Source organism: Peromyscus eremicus, chromosome 5, assembly GCF_949786415.1.
Source record: "Peromyscus eremicus chromosome 5, PerEre_H2_v1, whole genome shotgun sequence".
Classification (NCBI taxonomy): Eukaryota; Metazoa; Chordata; class Mammalia; order Rodentia; family Cricetidae; genus Peromyscus; species Peromyscus eremicus.
Window position 1 is genome coordinate 79478872 of NC_081420.1, and position 23042 is coordinate 79501913.

Genomic DNA, 23042 nt, shown 5'->3' on the forward strand with positions numbered 1-23042 from the left:
TCCCAGTTCTGATTCTGTGAATGGTCCCCAAATTCATTCTCTCTCTCTCTCTCTCTCTCTCTCTCTCTCTCTCTCTCTCTCTACCACAGGCCACCATTAAGTGTCTCCCTCAATAGCTTTCCATTTTATTTTTGGGTCAGGGCAGTGTCTCACTAAATCTGGAGCTCATAAATTGATTAGATTGGCTAGCCAGCGAGTGCCCAGGAACTATCTGTCTATCTCCATCTCCCAGTGTTGGAATGATAGGCTCATACCACTATGCCTGGAAGGGATTCGAACTCCAGTCCTCAGGCTTGTGAGGCAGGCACTTTATCCACTGAGCTGTGTCCCCAGCCCATGCCACCCTTTGAAACCTCTCTTGTAATGACTTCCCATCTCCTTTGAACATCAGCCCATGGAACTGGCTCTCCCTCGGGGGCCTGATTCATTCTCTCTCTCTCTCTCTCTCTCTCTCTCTCTCTCTCTCTCTCTCTCTCTCTTTCTCTCTCCTTGCCATACTTAGAAATAGTGTTCATCTCTGCAACTTCAGCCATGAAATGATCTAGAATACCTATGACCAGTGTGTCCCAGTTTCCCACAATCAAGTTTCTTTTTGGACACTGACTTGGAGTTTCACTGGCTGTGATAAAATACCGTGACTAAAAGCATCTTGGGGAGGAAAGGGTTTATTTCAGCTTTGAGCTCTCAGGGCACAGTCCATCACTGACCGAAGTCAGGGCAGGAACTCAAGGCAGGAGTCTGGAGGGAGGAACCGAAGCAGTGGCCATGGAGAAGCTGCTGTTTGCCTTGCTAGTCACAGCTTGTTCAGTCCGCTTTCATCTACAGCCCAGGATCACCAGTCCAGGGATGGCATGTCCCACAGTGAGCTGGGCCTTCCCGCCTCAGTCATCAGGAAAATGCCCCACAGGCTTGCTCACAGGTCAGTCTATTGGGGACATTTTCTCCATTGAGGTTCATTCTTCCCAACTGATTCCAGCTTGTGCCTAGTGACTCCAGCCAGCCCAGACCCCTCAACCCGAAAACCTTAGAAGCATCTTGAAATGTCCAAAACATGGCCTGCTCTTATGTTTTCAGCCCTCATGGGTCAGATGCGCCATCATTCTGGACAGAAAGATGAGGCAATCCTCCCAGTCTCTGCCTCAATCCCAGCTCTACCTTTGCTCCAGCTCCCTCACATCTCCATCAGGGTGTACCTTTTATCTTTCTTTCTGTTTCTGTGACTGCTAGTCACACCCAGGGATGCTGGGGACCCCTTCACTGGAGAAGATGAAAACAAAAAGATATATATATATATATATATATATATATATATATATATATATATATATATATAACTCCACTCACCATTGAGTTATAAATATTTATTGTATAGTTATCATTGGCCCCTGGCTTGGGTTGAGAGAAGAAGAGATTTCCTAAGGTTTCTTTTTTGTCCTTTTTGTATAATTTGAGTCACTTGAGCAGCCAGTAAAATGGTACCCAAGACTATAAATAAGCCCACATGAAGTCCTGCCCACTGGCTGTTCAGCCCCCCACTAAGGGATAGGGGAGAGGGAAGGTGTTGGCTGAGCCAGGATTGTAGCAGAAGGGAGAGGAACTGAAGTTAAAGCCAGCCAGTAGGGCTGAAGGTGGGGAACAGGCATACACTAGCTCTGCCCAGAATTCACGAACTGAGTGAACCTGGAGTACTGAGGGTTAGCACAGGACAGGGGCTTGTGGCTACAGAGTCCCAGCAACCAAGGGTTATGCAGACCCTCCACCAAACACATGCTTCAAGCAAATGCTTATCACACACATCTTGTTTAGAACCTGTACGGGTTCAAGGGTCCCTACCCTGTCACCTGCAGATTGAGATAAGGTGGAACAGGAAGCCCAGATGGCATGGTGGGTGCACAGAGGAGGGACCTGGAGGTGGCAGATCTGAATGGCAGTTCACCATGTCTTTCTAGATAGTAATGCCATGAAGGCAGGGATGGCGCCTGTTTTGGTGTGGACTCTACCGGTACAACACTAACTGGTACTCTCTAGGTAGTTGATAAAACTGTTGAGTGAGTGAATGAGATAGTAGGCTACCGATGAAGTTTACAGAGGAAGAAACTCGGTGTCCGAAGACATTTGGGGGTAAAATGCCCGAATTGCCTCCAACTTTCAAGCTCTCAAGTCCAGGATTTATGATCATACCTATTTTTTCCTAGGTATACGCCTTGATGAATACTAAACAGTAGATGTATGATCACTATCCATCTTGGGCTTGTATAACGGTCAGTGTATAAGCCACGCCCCAAGACAACGTGGAGAAGAAACACAAGGAGTCTCATTCTCAAGGCTTGTCTTGGAAAAGATGTGACAAATGAGAGAATATGGGCTGGCAGCTCAGATCATTTGTTATCCTAGGGTTTATAAATACCAGGTTTCCCCCAATCAGCACTGGGAATATAGTTATAAATACCAGGTTTCCCAATCAGCACTGGGAATATAGGTAACTTTGGATGTCAGTTCATTGTCGGTCATTTGATTTAATGAAAACCTGGCTCAGAAGGACCACAAAGAGGAGGAATGTACTATCAACAGGCCCCGTTTACATCTGCATCCTGCATCTCCAAGGGCTTGTGTTTGTGTTTTCTCAACCAAGTTTCCTATCAGCTGTGGAACCGTGGACAGGGATCTTCCATCTTGCTTGGGAGCATGTTTGTTTAAACTGCTCAGATGTGCCTAGTCAGATGCCTAAGGATGCACTGAGGAGGCTACTGGGTTTTAATCACACCCCCACCCTGTTCAGCCTTCAGCGAAACATTTCATCTTTGTGTGTTTGGGTTTTCTTTATTTTTAAAATGGGCCTAGTACAAATAAACAATTTCCCCGGGATGTGTGAATTAACTGGTGGTTAGAAAGAGCTTCGGAATGCACTATCAATGCTAAGTCAAATTATGAAATTGCACCTTTGCAAAAATGCTATTGTGGGAATAAATGAATCTGAACATTGTATTTACAGTGTGATTCGCCTCTGAAATAGAATATTCATAATGGGCCTCAGCGGGCGACAACAAAGTGCCATCTTATCTCCTGTTGATAGACCACAATCTTGGAAAATTGTTTTCACAATGGCATCTGAATAAGCCCCTTAATTTGAGTCTGTTTTACAAATAGATACACGGCTTATTACATAGACGCCGCCTCAGAGACTCGAAGAGTGAGGTGGGATTCATTAACAAAATCCCTGTTGCCATTCCTTTGTATTTTTTTTTTCCAGTGTAATTTCTACTCTTTACAATCTAATTTTAATGTTTGGTTGAATGAAAAGATAAAGTAAAAGCTACTTTTGTGGTAGTGATGAAATTGGAGTTTAGGTTAATACCAGAGCTATCAACTGCATATTATGTTAAATTACACCTCGGATTCGGCTGGCGATGCACACTGCTCATTGTGATGCGGAGTCTCCGCTGCCTGCCTGCGGATGGCGTGCTCCCCAGCAGCAGAACGTGCGAGCCCGTTCCCAGTTCTAAAGAACCGCTCCGAAGCGGTGCACTCGCCCCCAGGTAAGAATCGGTAAAGTCTACACTCAAAAGCCTCCAACAGGCAACTGTCAGGTATGAATTAGGGTTATTGTTATGGGATGTGCGTCCTCCAGGAGGAACATGAAGATGGACCAAGGGGTGGGGAAAGGCAGACCGATGTGTGCTGCCTGTAAAGCATTGGTCTGAGACTACACATTTGGAAAGTTTTCAACATTAAGAAATGATAAATGTTGGAAGAGACAGGCATGTTTACCACAACATGTAACTACATCAACACATTACATGGAACCCCTTCATGTGTACAATTTTGTGGGTCTATGTACCAGTTTAAAAAAAACAACAACAACAGAGTTTAGGAGGAAGGTTCATAAGGCTCCACCCCCTCCCCGAGTGAGCATCTGTTGTCAGCATGGTTGCTGCAGGAGGGAGTGGCATTTTCTTTAGTGGTGTAGCACTGGCAGGTTGTCTGTGTGCCTGTCAGTAGCCTCTCCGTCCTGCTCCTGTACGGAGCCCTAATGAAACTCACCGAGTCACACACACAGATGTGAAAGCGGAAGGGGAGTGATTATTTGGGAAGAAGAAAGGGACCAGAAGAAATGGAAGGGGAACAGGAAAGGGTAATAGAGGGTGAATGTGAACAAAATATATAATATGGGCATATGAAAATGTCATAGTGAAACAAGTTATTTTGTATAATTAATATATGCTAATAAGAATGGAGATTAAAAGCAATTAAGAAGGGGCAGACTGGGCAGAAAAGGCAGGTTGAGCAGCCACTGAGCAGGAAGCAAAGGCAGAGCTGTGAGCATGCGAAGGTGTCTGAGGGTAGCAGAGTTGCTCAGGGCCAGGCTCAGTCTCCAGAAGGGATCCGTAGACTCATGGCAACAGGGCTTTGAGGAAGCAATGACTTCCTACATGAAGCCAAGAGAGCTGAAAAAGCTGAGCTCTTCAGTTCTTTCCCATTCCAGGAACCAGATATTCAGAAATGGGAAACCCACAGCATATATATAAGCTAATAGAGGTTGAGTGAGTTCTAGAACTCAGTCACACTGTACACTTTCAACATCCTCCTTGGAGGCCACACCACTGACTAAGCAAGTTTCTCAAGAGAATGGCAGACACAGAAAAGGCACAAAATAGGACAGCTGAGGGTTGAGTGGGTCCTGTGTCTGGGGCTGCGCTAGCTTCGGTCTCCATGGAAACGCAAGTCCAGCACCTTAGCCCTCTGTTACGTAGCTGCAGATGTACAGGGATATGAGGGCATTGATGCTGAGTGTGTCTGGGTTTTTTGTTTGTTTGTTCATTTCTTTGTTGTGGCCATTGTTACCAGAAACATCTGAGGCTATCCCAGGTGGAGACACCAAAGAGCTGGTAAGACGGACAGAAACTTTCTGGAACTGCAGGGACTTCTCCCTCTTGCAGGTAGGACTGTGAGCATGCCTGGTGCCGTGCTGCTACAGAAAGGCTGAGGTATTATCCAGGTATGGCAGTTAGATCTGTAATCCCAGCACTTGGGAAGCTGACGGAGGGGGACCAGAGGTCAAGATCAGCATAGGCATTAACCCCACCCCCCACCCCCTGCTGCCACCCAGTTCGAGGCTACCTTAAGCTACATGAGATTCTGTCTTAAAAGAAAGGATATGAGAGGTGAACCAGGGTGAGATGAATAATGCCTCACTCTCCACCTCAGGAAACGCTCCAGCACAGCCACTCTAGGACTAGCTTAGATTCTGCTCCTCAGAGTATTTCTTTTCCCAGAATTCAGGGTTCCTATTTTGCTGGTTGGCCTGAGCCAGTGGACTTGGGCCTTTATGCTGGGAGCCCACCAGGCTGCCTTCTCTAACAGAGGTGCTCACATGCAGCACACCCAGCTGCCAGCTGGAGCAGACACCCTCCATTATTTGTGTTAAATTTATGCAAAGGTGGTTTGGATGTGAGCCCAGACATGAGCCGACACGACACAGGATGACTGAAAGGCCCAGGCAGGCAACAGGGCAGAAGAGAACTCTGTGGTTTCTAAACGGAGCCAGCATGAGGGAAGTGCTTTGGGGAGGCCGAGGCAGGACTGCAACAGAGTAAGGAGTAGAATGGTTTGAACGTTGGCAGAAATGAAGCAGAAAAAGGATGGAAAAGACTGTAGCGGTGTGACTCAGAGACATTTAAACTGGTAAGACTTGGGGGAAGGAGCAGGGACCACAAGATGTCCCAGAGATTCAAATTTGGGAAAACAGGGACGAAGGAACAAGAGAGAGAGAGAGAGAATGTTGGCTTGGTGAGTATAAAGTGTGATTCTTCATTTATGGAAATGAAGTCTTCTAAGCAGGCATCATCCAGAAAATGCTTCAAAATTGGAGGTCAACAGTCAGGTGAGAGGTGGGGCTGGGCAAAAGATCAGATGTTAAGTAGGTCAGGTGGCTGAGATAAAAGAGATCCTTCAAAGAGGACTGAGAGCAGCAGGAAAAGGCCCAGCCAGGCCAGCACAACAACACAGAAAAGTGGAAGCTGTGAAAGGTGGGGAGGAGGTGATTGTATTGATGTTCTTCGACAAAGAAACTAGGCCCGTCGGCTGAGAAGATGGCTCAGTCAGGGAAGTGCTTGCCTTGAAAGCGTGAAGATTTGAGTTGGATGCCAGCATTCATGTGAGAAATTTAACATAATTCTAGTGCCTGCCAGATGGAAGCAGGTGGGTCCCTGAGCTCCCTGGCCAGTCTAGTCAATAGGCTCCAAGTTCAACCAGAGACCTTGTCTCTAAAATCAAAGGGATGGCCCTGGAAGAATGACATCCGAAGAAGACTTTGACCACCACATACAAGTGCACGCACATGTGAACCTGAACACACATGAAGAACTCTCTCCCAGACACACATAACGTTAATTAGGACGAGGTAATGACCAATAGCTTGAAGCATCATGGGGGGTGGCATTTGAGTCGTAGAGACCAGAATGGGGCCCTGGCTGGCAGCTGGCACACACACAACTCCAGGCAGTGAGAAGAAAGAGTGAGGCCAGAGAGGAGCAGAATACAGATCTGAAGGGTGACAGGATCCAAGGGGGAGTTCTTCTTTTCAAGGACAGAGAAGTCCTACAGAATTCCTGTGACCCACAGAGGCCTACTGGGCTCCCACAGAAAGGAAAGCAAATTCCTTCAGCTGGGCTCCCAGCCATACCTGTGTCGTTTCAAACGCAGTGACATGAAGAGCCCTTTCCAAGGGATTCAAACACAACTCATGTCCTCAACAGCTGGTCATAATGGTGATCTGGGGACAAGAGCTGGACACAGTCACCCCTCTATTTCCATTCCAGGGCCTCCCTGAGAACATGCTGTTCCAAGATTGTCTCTCATCACTGGGAAACCTGACGAAGCCAGAAATGGAGGAAGGAGATGGCAAAGTTAAGGGACAGGAACAAGTATAAAAGAGAGGCAGGGATGAATGGATGAGGTGCCTGTTTTAAATATTCGTTTCCCCAGTTGCCTTTCCCTGTGAATGTATGTTATAAAATTCATGAGGCCACTATTGGTCATGCTGGTTGAAATGGCTCCTACCTTGAGATTTAAGCACGGGCTGGCTCATTCTCTGAATGGGCCAGGCGTATTTCCAAGCCCTCAGGGACACCAGAACAAGAAGCACACATGCTTTTATTATCAATTGTGTGATAGCAAGATAGCATCTTCGAGAAGGCGTGTTAGGAACTCCACCCATCTGATGTTTAGAGACTGATCAGAGCTCCACCACCTTTACAAGACCACGGAGGAAAGTTCTCGGGGCTGTCTCACTGCGGGTACGCACGACTTTGGAAATATTTGTGTCTCCTCCTGAGGATGCGGATGTTATTGTTTACAGTCTGAACTTATTTTAAGGAACAAAACCTGCGGATGCACTTCCTGCTCGAGTCATACCTAGGCTTTATTTAACATTCGACTTGTATCCATAAGCCTACCTCATCAGCATTGTGTTCCTGAGCCAGGGGAGGAAGGAAGGCCTCACACTTCCAGAAGAAAAGGGGCCTCGATGCAGCTCACTGAACCTCGCATACATGAGAAGAGGCATGAAATTAGAAGTTAAAAGGGGGCTAGTTGGGAAGATAGTGATGGTCACAGCAAGAAAATATATTATATGCAAACATGAAAATGTCATACTGAACCCATTATTGTATACGATTAATATATGATAATAAAATGATTGGGGAGCTGGCAAGATGGCTTAAGGTGCTTGATGGAAAGCTTGATGACCTAAATTTAATCCTTGGAACACACATGGTGGTAAGAGAGAACCAACTATCAAAGGTTGACCTCTGGCCTTCACACGCATGTCATGAGATACATGTACCCACATGCACATGCACACAAATAAGTGCAATACAACATTGAAAGATGAAGAAAGCTGTGTCTGTGTGGTGTTCTCAGCCAGACCTCACAGTAGGTAACCTGGTCCATTGTTCCATCTTCCCACTTATACTGCCTAATAATGCCACTGTCAGAGCAGCATTATTAACTGTGCAATAACCACACCATTCACACATAATTGGGACCCAGCCCATATGAACCATCTCCTGTCTCGCAGATGGGAATGAATGGCAGAGGGGCAATTATAACCCTTGGCCTCAATTCTCACCAGAGCCTTTCCTCACAGGGAACTGCCAACACAGTCCCCTGGCAATCAGGAATCCCCAGCTCTCAGTAATGAACCTGCACATGCATCAGACAGGAGGTGAGAAAGCTAAGGAGGGGACAGAGATACGCCTTGAGGACTGATCCAATGTATTCTCCATATTGCTCAACACAGCCCAGGTCATGGACAAAGAACGTGACATTGGGGTAAAGCCACCTAAGGGGAGATAGACACTAACCAAATATTTGGAAAGAGACACCTCAATAAAGAAGTGTCAGATCAGAAGGGTAAAGCAATGGTGAGCAAGAGGAAGCCCCGACGGTTCGGTTAACTGAGATTTGTGGGTTACCATTTTTTCCTGAGAGTGAATCCCTCTAGAAATTAAACCTTTTACCCATTCTAATTATCTTGTCCTATAACCATATTCAGGACATTAATGTCCACTTCCTCAACTTCTCTGAGAACAAAAATCACCATCCTTTCTCAAGACCACGTGAGCACAACTGCCACCACAGTGGAGTGCTGTGTGGCTGTCTTATGTCGGTATCAAGGGTATGTTCTTTGTTCCATTTTAAATGGGGACCTTTATGTTTTTGAAAGTTTTAGATTTATTTTTCTAAGACTAAAGTTTGGTTTACATCATGTTTCCATGGTAGCTTGGTGATCTTCTGTTCATAGTATCTGTGTATGGGAGAGTCGGAGATCTTGCAATGCTAACTGGGAATCATGGGCTTTGGCCCTCTCTGCCTGGTCTACAGAAACCTCATGTAGGATGAGACATGAGGAGGGAACTGGAAGCTCTCCGTGACAGGCCAGCCCGTCACCAAAGCCACAGGAAACACCTCTGTCCTGATTTGGCTGCTTGTTCAAAGTATCTATCTAGATAACAACAAAGGACTTTGCAGGGTCTGTTTTTTCTCAGAAAACGCTCCTCTGTCTGTCATAGGAAGCGAATGCCTGGGCAAGCATTTTCCCTTAAACCCTTCCAGAGCCACAGTGGCAAACACAAGTATAAAATACGGTAGGTGGTGAGCTATGAGGAGCTTTCCTGACATTTGCCTGAGATTGAGTAAATGCATAGTATTTAGAAGAGAATGTGGCCCTCTTACTTGGGGTCTAGGACTATATGCATAGCTGGTACCCGGAACACCCATTTAACCACCAACAGTATCAACTCAAGCCATGCCTGGCCTGGCTACTAGATTTGGGCAAACATTATGGCAACTTGTACTTTGTGTTCAGAAACCAACCAAGGGCACCATAATTTAGACATCTCCACCATGATTTTCATTCCTAACTGGCAGCCACTTTAGGTGGAGTAGGAAATCACCAATCCGCTCTCTGTAGGATTCACAAATGTTTACTTAATGGAAAAGCTCAATCGTTCCTCAGAATTATTTGCTTTATATTTAAGCATTTGTGGGAGCTGGTTCAGGGAAGAAAATGGCTGGCAACAGTTTATAAGTCTTTCCTGCAAAGGGTATGACAGCCCAGACGTGTCTTCTGCTGCAACAGTGGCCAGGTTTTTGGAGTAACAGGGGAGCACTTGGGCATTTAATTTATACTTGTCCAACTTTAGGTCTGTGGTGTTTAAAATATATGAGAGGAAGAAGCAAGATCACATGCCCTGAGCCTACAGCACCCCAAGGGGTACATGCTATGAATTCAAGATGCAGCTCTGAGAATCAGAAGCAGGCAAGTTGCTCTTCCCAAGCATTCTATGATACCTTAAATTAAAGGAGAGGGCTAAGGAGTTGGTTCTGGGGAGAAAGTGTAAACAGTGCAAGCTTGAGGACCTGAGTTTGGATCTCCAGCACCCATGTAAAAAAAAAGTCTGGTATGGCAGATGGGGTAGGTAGAAGCAAGTGGATCCCATACACGCACGAACACACATACAAATTAATTAATTAAAGGAGGGAGGATAAAAGTCATGTTGAGCAAATAAGAGTCAGTAAATACATATCAAGGCTGGAAGGAAGGGAATGTGTTGTAAGGTATGGTGATATATCGTGTACCCTAATAAAATTTGCCTGAAGAACAGAGGACAGAACAAGCCACTAGATTAAACATAGAAGCCAGGCAGTGGTGGCACACACCTTTAATTCTAGCACTCGGGAGGCAGAGATCTGTCTGGATCTCTGTGAGTTCAAAGCCACCATGGACTACATGAGATTGATTCAGTCTAGGAGAGAAACAGAGCCAGGCAGTGGTGGCACACATCTTTAATCCCAGCACTAAGAAGGAAGTGATGGCTGGGCGGAGAAAGGTATATAAGGTGTGAGGAGACAGGGACTAAAGACCTTTTCAGGCTGAGGAGCTCTAGAAGTAAGACGTGACAGTGGCTTGTTCCTGTGCCTGTCTGATCTTCAGGCCAATTTTATTAAGGTACACAATATATCACCACAGTAAGGTCAACATTTCTTTGGTGAACATGAATGTTTTTAAGCAACTGAGTTGACAGGAGCTAAGAGATGATTGGTGGTTTGTTTGCCTCTGTTTGTCTGCAGAATGTAGTCGCTGTGAACAGACAGACTGCTTTCTGGGCTCTCTGTGAATTGTCTGCCTCATTTCAGTCATACGACAGCATTAACTGGTCTAGATGCTAGACACAGACCATCTGACCAGAGACCAGCTGGACGGCCATTCCTGTGAGGAGCTAGAACAGCTAAGTCACTGCCTGTCACATTCAGGACTATTGACAAACACCCAATTAAGAGGCGTTTGGAACCTGATCTGAACACTACTCTCCTCTCCTCTCTCTCTCCCCACCCCCACCTCTGGCCTAATTATCAGCCTTGATGAACAGGCACCTGCAGTTAGTGAAGTTCATCTTTTACTCCCCCTGCGCACATGTGCTTATGTGTGTGGTTGCTGGAGCATGCCAGCAAATGTGCATCTGCCAAAGGTTACGATGGGAAGGACAGAGCTGAGAACACACGTGAAGCTGGAGGCACATGTCTGTCTGGGTCCCTTCTTAGGACTCTGTGTCCCAAAGAGAACTCTGGTGGGGACACCGTATACTTGTTGATTCAGTGTAACACCATTTCAAGTGGCCTACTCCTTTAGCTTCTGATGGAAGGTTGTGTGTACGTGTGTGTGTGTGTGTGTGTGTGTGTGTGTGTGTGTGTGTATGTGTGTGTGTATACATACATATGAAGACTAGAGCTTTGACTTTGAGTCTTTTCCTCAGTTTACTCTCTGTGGGAGCCCACAAAGGTTTTCTAGTGAGATCTGAGCTTGCTTTACACAGCAGGGCTGCATTAGGGGATGACTTGACCACATGCATGGTCACCAGGTACCTGAGACAGTCTGCACTGGGCTGTGCTGGGGGGAGGTCTTTTGCTCCACCCCTTGGCATTCCTTTAAAAGCCCTTTGGTAGAGACAGAAGGGGCAGGTGGGTTTTGACCCAGGCCCTCCCAAGCTATCATCTGTTTCTAACTGTCTCTCTCCTCTATATGTTTATCTATGTATTTCTCACTTCTCCCTCCTCAAGAGTACCCTGGGGGAAAAAGAGGGTGCTGCTGGTCTCCCTCAGCTCTCTACCTTATTTATTTATTTATTTATTTATTTATTTATTTATTTATTTATTTATTTTATTAATTAATTATTTTATTTATCTGATTTATTGTGCATCTAACGCAAATAGCCCTTGTCACACTCAAGATACATCTCTGTCAAGTGTGAGTGCTTATACAAAACGTAACAAACAAATCCTTTTATTAAATACCTGGGCCCTCTTCAGATTAAATCAGTGCTAATGGGAAAAAAATCAAAAGGAAGAAAGTAGAAAGCTACCTGCCCCAACGGTACTTCTGGGGCTGCAGGTGCAGCGGTACCCAAGACCGCTCATTCCTGCTCTCCCAAGAGCTGTTTATTTGAACTGAGATTGGTGGTGCCCTCTTCCAATTGCCCAGTGAGTGCTGCACAGTCGCCCAAGATCAAAACCAGAAGTGATAAGATGATCCATTAAAACGAGGGGGAGGAGCCGGGGAGACCACTCAGCTGGTACAGTTCTTACTGTACAAACCTGAGACTTGAGTTTAATCCCCACCATCCACGTGAAAAGCTGGGCCCAGAATCTCAGTGCTGGGGAGGAGGAGAAAGCAGGGGACCTGGAGCTCACAGGGCAGCAGTCTGATCAACAGGTGGACTCCAGATTCAATAAGCGACCCTGCTCTGAAAAGGGGGTGGAAAGTGACTGAGGGTGTCATACAACTTTCATCTCTTGCTTCAGCATGGACACACATACACGTGTCCATGTCCCTCCCCCAGCCTCACAACAAACGAGGAAGAATTTTCTGAATTCTCTTTGCAAGCAGATCTGGATGGAAGACTGCGTTTGTTATAAGGTATAGGCTAGTATATTAAGTAAAGATAAGGTATTTCTACAGTAGCCGATAAAAAATGAGCTGAGTTTTTTAGCAGGACAGGACTCCTTATTGGAAAGGGAGGAGTGTGTGTGTGTGTGTGTGTGTGTGTGTGTGTGTGTGTGTGTGTGTACCTTTCTATCTCTACTCCAAAGATTTCACAGGATCTACTCAGAGTACAGATGCATGAAGACTTCTAACAATACTTGAGTTCTCTTAGACTTTGAAACTCACAAAAATGGAACCCCATGAGTTTAGGGCAGCAGCTCCCCTCCAGGGCAGAGGCCGTGACTGGTGGTAGGTAGATATCAGGGAATTCTGGAACTAGAACTGTTTCTCTCTGGTCTGGGGAACCTTTCAAGATTTTATCAACTGGTACACTTAAGTTATGCACTTTTCTAATTATATATCATATTCTAGTTAAAAGCATATATACTCCTATATTTCATATAGAAAATGGAGACATTTTAGCTTAAGGTCCCCACTGTTCTACATAAAATAAAAGATGTGTTTTAGCCTGAGTGATGCTGAAAAGTGAAAGACTAGGTGGAGGGGCTTGTGTTGGATATACTTTCCATTACACACACACACACACACACACACACACATACATGCACACGTGCATGTGCACACACATACCTACATACATATATTCACATATATATATACCCCCACACATATACACGCATACATACATACATACACACACACACACACACCTACATACATATACCCACACACATACACATGCACACACACACACACACACACACACACACACATATATATATATATTACCTCTGGAAATATAGTTTTTAATATAACACTCAAAAATAAAAATTGATACAAAAATTCATACTGAAAAAAAAAGGAAGAAAGAATGAAATCAGAAAATATTACTCAAGGAAACAAAAATGGGATTTAGCCAATAAATGACTAAATGGCCATTGTAAAATTATGAAATTTAATTTGCAGGGATAATCAGATTTAAGAAACCAAGGGCAGATTGAGTTTTAATAAATGAGTTTGCATTCTTCGAAAGTAAATCGGATCAGCAGTGTTTCAAAGCCTGTAAACATTTAGGAAATTTTCAAGTAGCAATAAGGAAACACGGTGTGATTTAGTTTATCAATCCCTCTATGATCTGACTATCATCTCTATTTAATGATAATTTCATCGTGATTCAGATGGAGTCACAGGAGCGAAAGGCTCCTTTAGCTGCACGGAATTCAGAAACATGCCTATCCCTGGTGATTCCGAGGAGATGGCCAAAGAAGTGAGAGAGAGAAGCGTCCTTGCCGAGTTAAGAAACGGAAGTGGGGGGTCCATAACCCCTCGGCTGGGCTCTTTCCCCAGCCCACCTTCACAGGCTTTTCTTCTGCAGCTTCACATTCATTTTCTTAATGTTTTTAACCCAATGTCTGTGAAATTTTTATCGCTCCCCAGATAAAGACATCTGATCTGAATGTAACCACACACCTCTCGGCTCGGCAGTATTTGTCACAAACCATTATAAATTATCATGCTGATAGCCTGCATTGCTGGGAAGCCAGAGAAGTTCCATAAATCCTAACTACTTCGTCAATGGCATTCTTGTTTATTATACAGAAATAAAGTTTTATGAGACTCAAGATGTCTGCCTTTACCACTGAAAAAAGCCTTGGAGCAGGAGTTCTGAGCAGTTGGACGTTTCCAATGTACAGTGGAGGTTTCTTCCTCAGACCTCAGCTGCTCTACTTTTAACGGTGCTTTCACGCTTCCTAAGCATGCAGGATTTGGCCAGCGTGAAGGGAAAAAGTGACTGTCCCCCGGCATCTCCTCAACACCTTCTCCTCTCAGAGCACTCTACTGGTGTCTCTTATGTCAACACAAGAACATCCAGCTGGAAACCCTAGCCCCTCCTTAGCCTTGAAGACAGGTGCTCTGCTGTCTGTTCATTGATTGATTTATACCACACCTTGTTCAATAAAACAATGGAAGGGGTCATATTACCATGGTTTCAGTGCTTATGTGTAATGAACCCATTGAATGGCACCATCAATATGGACTGCTGCATGTTTAAAAAAAAAAAAGAATCTCAGCAATCACTTACACATTCGTTTTCCCCAAGGACCCCACCCCCACCCCATTCTAACCACGGTGAGAACCTAACTCTTACTTTGTAAAGTAAGTCCCCAGTTGACGGATGAGCTAGGTCAGTTTTAGAACGATTCACATGAAAAGTTCCTGATTATATCTTGAATTGTCAGAGTTATAGGATGGCTTTTACATAATTACAAACAAAACAATGAACATTTAAATAGAGATTTTTTTTCCCTGCTAAACTAGTTGGCTGGTCTAATTATGTTTCCAGCCCTCCAACCTAGGAAAGAGAATTGCTTTCTTGGTCCTCAAAGATGTTTCTCCTCAGTGAATGTTATAAGAAACTGATGTCTTGCTTGCTTTCTCATGGTGGAAGTTGACTGTAGAAATAGTGGCAATTTCAAGAAAAAAATGCAGGTTGTATTTATATGAGAATCAACCCATTACAAGATCAATAACTTCAGTTTGACATATGTTTACTTTCATATTTTGAAATGTTCTAACAATAACCAAATTGTTGCTATCACAGTCATGAGGAAAATGTATCGGTGGAGAGCTTTTAGCTTCTCAGTGATTTCACATCTGCTCCCTAACTTATTCCACTACTAACCTAATGCACTCACACAACAGGTCATTTGACTGTCATCCGCCACATACCACAGCCAGCAACTATCTCAACTAAGGGGAACATGAACAGCTGGTCGCTGAGGCAAGGTCTCAGATAGCCCAAGCTTGTCTAAAGCCTGCTGTGGAGCTGAGGGGTACCTGGGAGTTCTGATTCTCTTGCCTCTACCTTCTGGGTGTTGGGATCACATGTGTGAATCTCCATGACCTGCAGAGCAAGTAATTCTTACAAGGAGTGATATGTGGTGTGCTGAACTGTTTCATAAATGTCCTCATACAACCGGAAGACGAAACACTGAAAGCTATTTTTTAAAGAACCTCTGTGTGCTCTGTCTTCTCCAGGAATTCTGAGCACCTGTAGATGCTGAAGCTGTGATCCTGAGCACATCTGAGTGAACAGTCCTAAATGCCACCCTCAACAGTGACCAGAGCCATGTAGGATCTGGAAAGACAGTGGAGGCCATACCTTAAGCTATTCTCCCTGTAACATTTTGAAGTTTTTCATTGGGAAAAAGGCCCTGCAGCTACACTTCAGAATGGGGCACAAAGGCATTTCCCGTGAGCAGAATCACTCTGCCTTCACCAGAGTGAATAATCAGCATTTTGTTGCTGGTGGCTTCTTCTCAGGCATACAGCCTGAGATGTGACAATCAAGAGATCACTTTATTCTGCCATAAACGAATAAAAACTCCATAAACAAACCTCTTCGTATCTCACCACCATGTGACCCTTATGGAAACAATCTTTTTAAGTTGCAGGTGTGTATGTGCGTGTGCGTGCCTTCCTGTGTCCCACAGTGAATGTGGGGAGGCCTGGGGAGAACTGTTCACAGTAGGCTTCTTCCCTCCACCATGTGGCTCCCAAGGACTGAACTCAGAACCTCAGGCTTGGCAGCAAAGGCTTTTCCCTACTGATCCATCTTGTCAGGCCCTTTTGTCTTTTTTTAAAGAAGGAAATGAACTAAAAAGGCGGTCCTCCAGTACTGTCATATCCTACCCTGTATCATGACATATAACAATGTAAAGTTTCCCATACATCATTTCCCACTATCAATCTCTTGAGACAGTCTGTGTACTAATGTATTAGTGTACATATTTGTGTGTGTGCATAAAAGCACTATACATACATAACAGTTTATCAATTTCCCCCCAAACAGCTCCTGCAAGGTGTGCTGGGCTCAGCATCCACCAGCTCTTAGAACCACTACTGATACACATCCTTCTGCAAGGATATACGTGGCAGCATCACTTGAGGAGTTGGATGCTGTCCACAGTGGAACAGTCAAGATATGGAAATGAGCAAAATCAAAATCAGGATCCGACTGACTTGCTTCCTCCCAGAACAGGCTGTTGAACATTGTTACCACGCCACCTCTGATGACTTGTGATCACTCAGAGCTCTTTATTCCTTTATACAGCTATATGGTCCTGATTTCCTGGTCAGAAATCAGTAAACGTAAGTTTATTGAAATCTAAGAGCACTTTATTTTGGAAGGAATCATGTGTTACCAGAGTTTTTTGAAAATATCTCCTACAGCAGTTTAAACATTGTCAAGTTGCAAAAGTAAAAACAATACACAGTATCCAAGTTGTCTACACTATTAACACTGTAACAGTTACCATAAAGAATACTAACAGGATGGGGTGTGGTTTGGTAACAGAGTGCTTGCCTAGCATGCATGAAGCCCTAGGTTCGATCCCCAGAACTTCTAAACAACAACAAAATAAAAATAATTTCCTATTTTCTAGAAAACACTGGAACACTCTATTAATTCTACAAAAGATTAAAATGCAATCCAATGCTGAGACTTAGTTAAACAGGAATCAGAATAATTTCATTGCACCATCATGCATGCCAACTACCCACAAATGCATCGTCTGTCTATGGATTTCTGCTAATTCACTGGGTGCTAACATGTTGAATAAAGTAGACACCTTGATGCCCTGATGATGAAAAGCTGGCTGCCACCACACCACAAAACCAACAGGTTGCTGAGTCCTTCGTACAGGTGGGAATGTTTTCACATCACTCTGTTCTCGACAAAGAATAAAAGTATGCGGATAGAAGAGCACTGACCATTGCACATGTCTGCAATATGGTTAAGTCCAAAGCAAGGAGAAGAATTGGCCCATTTCTTCATTAAGATTAACTAATATTCAAGTTCAAATTGGGGACTGCACTCCTTCCGGTACTTCAGAATGGGATCAGGTAGGCAAGACACCAGAGGTGGATCTGGATACGGAAAGCGACGAGCTATGAAGACCTCAGTGGTTCACCTCACACAATGCATGAGCAGAAATTCTACATCTACATGCCAAGGTTGCCAAGTAAAGAGGTAGGCAGCGTTTAGATGATCCCTATAGTAAAATATTATTGTAATAATGGAAGTTGACATACTGTTTATTAACTTGTAGTTGAAGCAGATAGCCAGGTAAGGCAGATGAATTCAAACCCGATACACACCTAAGTTTTCATTGCAGTTGTGAAAATTTTCATCAATTTCATAAATTTTTCCACAATCAACCTAATATTTAAAATTCTTGCTTAAATTCAGCATGGTGGCAAATGTCTGAAATTTGGTACAGTACTTGGGAGGCAGAGGCAAGCAGATCTCTAAGTTCAAAACCATCTTGAACTGCACAGTAAGTTCCAGGCCATCTCGTGCTACATAGTGAGGCCCCGTCACAAACAAATAAACAAATGAACACTAACAACAATACCAAACCCTCATCTAATTCACTCCATATACTTTATTTCTACCCCATGACAACTTGTTTTTTTTTCATGTCAAACTCAATACCATCTTTGGAATCAGAGTGCTGGGGTAACCCCTGCCACTGAACTACATTCCCCAGCCATGAGAAACACAGCTCTAAAATCATTAAATGAGCCACAGATTTGTTTAAGAAACACCCAACTTCACCATCTGCAGATAATGTATACTAGTGACCCACAATATTTAAGAAAACTCAAGCTTTTTCTCAAAACCCGTTCCAGAAAGAACCACACACCACACATTTCTTAACAAAAGATTTCCCAAACCAAAAGTGTCAACAGAAAGAGGACAAGCGATCATACATTAAAATACAGCGTTACATATTGGGAGAACTCAGCCTCTTGTAACTTCATTGCCACACCACTGACACTTGATCTGCTCTGGGTTGGGACCCATTCAATGTTCTTACACCCACCGCTCAGACACTCATGACCACTAGATGGTGCTGTGGCGCCCTGTTCAAACTCCTTCACTTACTTGCAGTCTCTGTCCTCCAAATCGAAGTGAGGATTGAAGTTGATCATGATTCTCTGGTAGGGCTCCGGAGCTTGGATCAGCCATTCACACTTCTCACTTGGGTGATAAGAATGCGGGTAACCGGGAGATGTAAGGTACCCCGGGTTTTCAATTTTTATAGTCCCGCCACATTTATCTGTAACAAAAAGAACACTTTTTAATAGCTCTTTCCCCCCCACAACCAGTTGAGTCTTCTAGATTTACGTATGCATTAGCAAACATTCTATCAGTTAAAGGGAACTCCAGAGTGTCCCCACAAGTCCTCCATGTGACCCTAAACACAAAGAGCACCACACCACCAAGGAACACTCTCTAATCTCAAGGAGCATGGCTTCCACAGAAAGCCTGCTGAGATCTGAGATGCTCCCCCCACCACCACCTCCAAAGTTCCTTCCAAAGAAAGAGGTCTTCTAGCATTAAAAACATTAAATCCCCTCAATTGATGTTAACACAGCCCCCTGGGAGCTCCTGCTAGACTTAATTATCCTCCGAGAAGTGTAATCACATTAAGGAACAGTTCTAAGTGGAAGGTGACTAAAAGATGCTGTGCCACCCCCTTGCAAGTGGCTTTTTGATGATAAGCCTGGTCGGTGTCATTGACCGGTGGGGACGTCTTCCAGGACTTTGATTGGCCTGAGGCCTACCTCCTTTTGTTGTTGTTTCATCTGCCTGTAAATCTGAGTGGTTTTGAGTTATCTCCGCTTTTGAGACTCAAATCAGCAGAGAACAAAGTGCAGCCGGCGATGCAGAAAGAACTGGGGCTTTACTTATCCAAGTTGCTCAGCCTTGGCGACCAGATCAAAGCAATGGGGCAGAAAGAAAAATAAATAGCCACACGGCATTAATTCTAATTACTAGATGTTAGGGGAAGCCCTGGCCACTGAGGTCTAGGTATCACATATGGCGAGCTACATTTTTACATCCCCGGAAAGAGAAACTATCTAGTTTTGAGCCTTAACTGAAACACAAGCCACCACGACAACAAAAACCCAAATGCTGAAGTGACTCTCTAACAGCCAAACAAACCAGACTCTGGGCTGGTTTACAATTCAGCAGAGATCGCTGCTGTCACTTTTTATTATGGGTTTCATACAGGAGGACCCCAGCCTGCAAATGCCACCCCATTTATTGATGCTTAATTTTGGGCAATAAAAATTTGGTGCATAAACTATGTAAGGGGAACAGGTACGAAGCACTGAAATATATAAGCCTATCAATCACAAACATCCAGTAATGGTATATATAGATTTTAATATTACATCTAATAGATTCCCTGTGGAAAGAGAATGGCATTCTTTGCTCTCAGCATGAATTTATAAATCTACGGAATTTTATTACAGGAAAACCAGGTCAAATGGAAATGAAAGATGAAGTGCACATCAAAAATGCATAAAGCTACATGCATTACAGAAGTCATTTCCCATAAATTAAAAAGAAGACAATATAAATTATGCTGTTTTCTCCAATTGCTCGATGTTTCTGGCTGTTTCTTAGCTTGGAGGGGGTTGGTCTTGAAGATTCTCTTCCCATTGGCTTTTAAAAAGCTTCAGGTCTGTAAGAAGGACTGATGTTGCAACTCACACTCAGCATCTCAGCTGATGATACCAGCCAGCTCAGTGGTGTGACTCTGTGGAGGCTCTGGCATTATTTTACTTGGGCAGAAATCTTGGAGACTGACCCCCCCAGCTCATTAAGTCCCTCCAGCTCTGTGTAGCCACCATGGCATCTGTTAAGAGAGTGAAATAAAACAGTCGCCAGCTAGTCACTTCAGAAGACAGTGAGGTGGAGTTGGTACCACACCAGAGCACTTTAATCTGTGACTTCTGAGAAAGTGACAGTGTAATAAGATAATGTGGACTGCTGGACTCCCACACTCTGTTCAGTCTCTCTAACACTTGATTAGGAGAGAGCAATTCCTAATGACTCTGGACCATTAGTCCTAAATAAGGTTAATGAATTAATTTAGTAGACACTTACTGAGAGGAGGTGGACATGGTTTTAAGAGGACTACAGGCTTAGCGAGGCATGTGCTGGCACTGGTCACCGCAAGCATAGCAACAGGGTTTTAGCTGACTGGATCCCAGATTCTCAACATTCCCCAGATTTCTGTTAAGGAAATTAAAGCGTGTGTGCGTGTGTGTGTGTGTGTGTGTGTGTGTGTGTGTGTGTGTGTGTGTGTGTGTTGTTCAGAACCACACAAATCTTAATGCTCTTCATATTGGCTATCACGACCATTTCTGGCATACCCCCAACAGGGCTCTAACCCAGGGGTTCTCGATCTGTGGGTCGCGACCCCCAGCACAAATCTCTCTTTCTCTCTCTTTCTCCAAAAGTATTTACATTATGAATCATAACAGTGACAAAATTGCAGTTATGAAGTAGCAGCAAAAGTAATTTTATGGTTGGGGGTCACCACAACATGAGGAACTGTACTAAAGGGTGGGAGCGTCAGGAAGGTTGAGAACTACTGCTCCAACCTTAGGCATTGTGAAGGATACCCGTTTTGAAGTCTAAACATATGAGTTCTTTTGGTTAGAGGAAAATGATATTTTATCCGCTGCCAGAGTACATAAGCACTCCACCAACTCAGGTTCATTAACAAATTGAACTCTACATTCATGATTTTTTGAGTGTTTGGCTTCCCTGCCAGAGTATATAGAAAGATGCCGCCAACTCGGATTCATTAATAAATTGAATTCCAGCCGTGTTCACAAAATTTTTGCATATCTTTTGAGAACATTGCTTGGTACCTGTTGGGAGAGATCTATCGCTGAAATCACAAAACCCGGGGAAAGCGCATTAAGGAGATTAACTTCTATCATAAAGGAGTGATTTGAATAAACTCTTCCTGGTAGAGCCCTCCGCTTGCCTCCTCTTATTAAAACAATATACCACAATAAGTAGTAGATGCACTTTTCTCCTAATTACTTTGATTGAAATCTAAGCCAGACAAAAGTAAATATTTGGCCATTAGTTAATAATAATGCTGAAGATTTACTGTTCGGATCAGCTTTTGCCTGGCCTTCAGCACCTTTCCAGGGGACTTGGAACACGTTTGTACCGGATCCCATTTTAAACACACTCTTTAGGTTCCAAGGCACTGTTTACACCTAGGGCTGCCTTTCATTACTTAACAGTGAGTGGTTTTTTAAAGCCAACTGGAAGCTGCAACAGGGTTAGGGATTCTCAGATACGCTGGTGCCTTGCACTGAATAGATCCAAAGGCTTTATTGACAGTGTGACTTTCATTCATACTCCAGACGGATCACAAACGGTTTACAAAGGCGGGGGAGAGAGTCCTAGCCACCGCCAAGACTGACCGCTATCTCTCGGTGTGGCCCACCAGAGGAAACCGAGCAGGGGAGTTGCGAGGAGAACCAGGAAGTCCTCCCGGTGAAGTGTTCATTAACTCTCAGCAGCCATCAGATTTTTGAAAGGGAGTCTCATCTAATTGCCTCTGGGAGGAAACATTATTAAGATAATTGGTGTGCTGATCTGGGAAGGTAGGGAACTCTGCCGCGAAACTGGCAGGAGAAGCCCACAGCCGGCAACCAACTGGAGCAGGGTACCGAGGGCTTGCGGTCGGTCCTCCTGCCCCAGAGGCCCTGACTTCGCTCGGTTCCCAGCGCAGGCAAGTTTCCTGCGCCTGGCAGCTGTGCGCGCGTCCGTCCCGCGGCTGGGGCGGGAAGCCCACCGCCGGAGGGGACCCGGCAGCCCTGGGCACTCCGGTCGCTCGCACCTCAGCCTGTCACTTACCGCTGCGGAAAGCGCCGGCCGGGGCGAGGGCAAGGGCGAGCGCGGCGCACAGCAACTGCAGCCCCCTCTCCATCCTCCTTCGCCGAGCCAGTCCCAAGGCAGCTGCGGGAGAACACGATTGCGCGGACGAAAGCCTAGCAAGCCGGAATCTTAACAATCCGAAACGCTCTTAAGTCCGCCTAAGAGCCATAAAATCCTCAGCGGGTCTTGGCGGGGAAGGCTAGCGGCGAGGCAATGCCTGAATCCGCGAGAAGCGCGTCTCTTTTTGTGTCTCAAGTCGCCTGCATCCTGTCATTTAGCTCCGATTTCCTCTCCCTTTTCCCACACTTGTTCCTCTTCCAGGAGCCACTGCCCGGGCCATGTCTCAGGAAGAAGAAGGAGGAGGAAAAAAAAAAAAAAAAAAAAAAAGGAGGGGAGGAGTTGCAAGGAGGAGGGGAGAGGGCGGGCGACACACCAAAGCCAATTTCTAGAGGAAAAAAAAAAATCCCGCTTGATTCTGGACGGGTTGGAGCCGAGGAGCTGGCGCCCAGAGGAGGTCCGGGTTGTCTGCGGGAAGGAGAGAGAGCAATGAAAAGATGAACGGGAGAGCGAGGACTTTCTCCACTGGCACCCGCCTCCCTCTCCGACCTCCCCCTCCCTCCAGAGCTCTTCCCTCGCTTCCTCCCGCCCCCTCCCCGCACAGCTCCGTCAGTGATTGCCTGGCTGGAGACTCAGACACTCAAGTTTCCCTCAGCGTGCTTTCCCGGCGGGTTGGCGAGGCTCCCCCCATACCCTGCGGTGCTCTCCGCGGGAAGA

The 23042-nt window shown here is 45.0% G+C and overlaps 1 protein-coding gene across 2 annotated transcripts in view; it reads right to left on the minus strand.

Moving 5' to 3' along the window:
• The window catches only part of Nrp1 (neuropilin 1), a 153931-nt gene extending 131301 nt beyond the window's left edge, over positions 1 to 22630 (minus strand). For both annotated transcript variants that reach the window (XM_059263782.1, XM_059263780.1), the window contains exons 1-2: positions 22248 to 22630; positions 18453 to 18627 (exon numbers count right to left, since the gene is read on the minus strand). In XM_059263782.1, the coding sequence (XP_059119765.1) occupies positions 18453 to 18627; positions 22248 to 22320 (248 nt within the window). In that variant the 5' untranslated portion in view covers positions 22321 to 22630. The remainder of the gene's footprint in view (positions 1 to 18452; positions 18628 to 22247) is intronic.
• Positions 22631 to 23042: the final 412 nt, after the last annotated feature.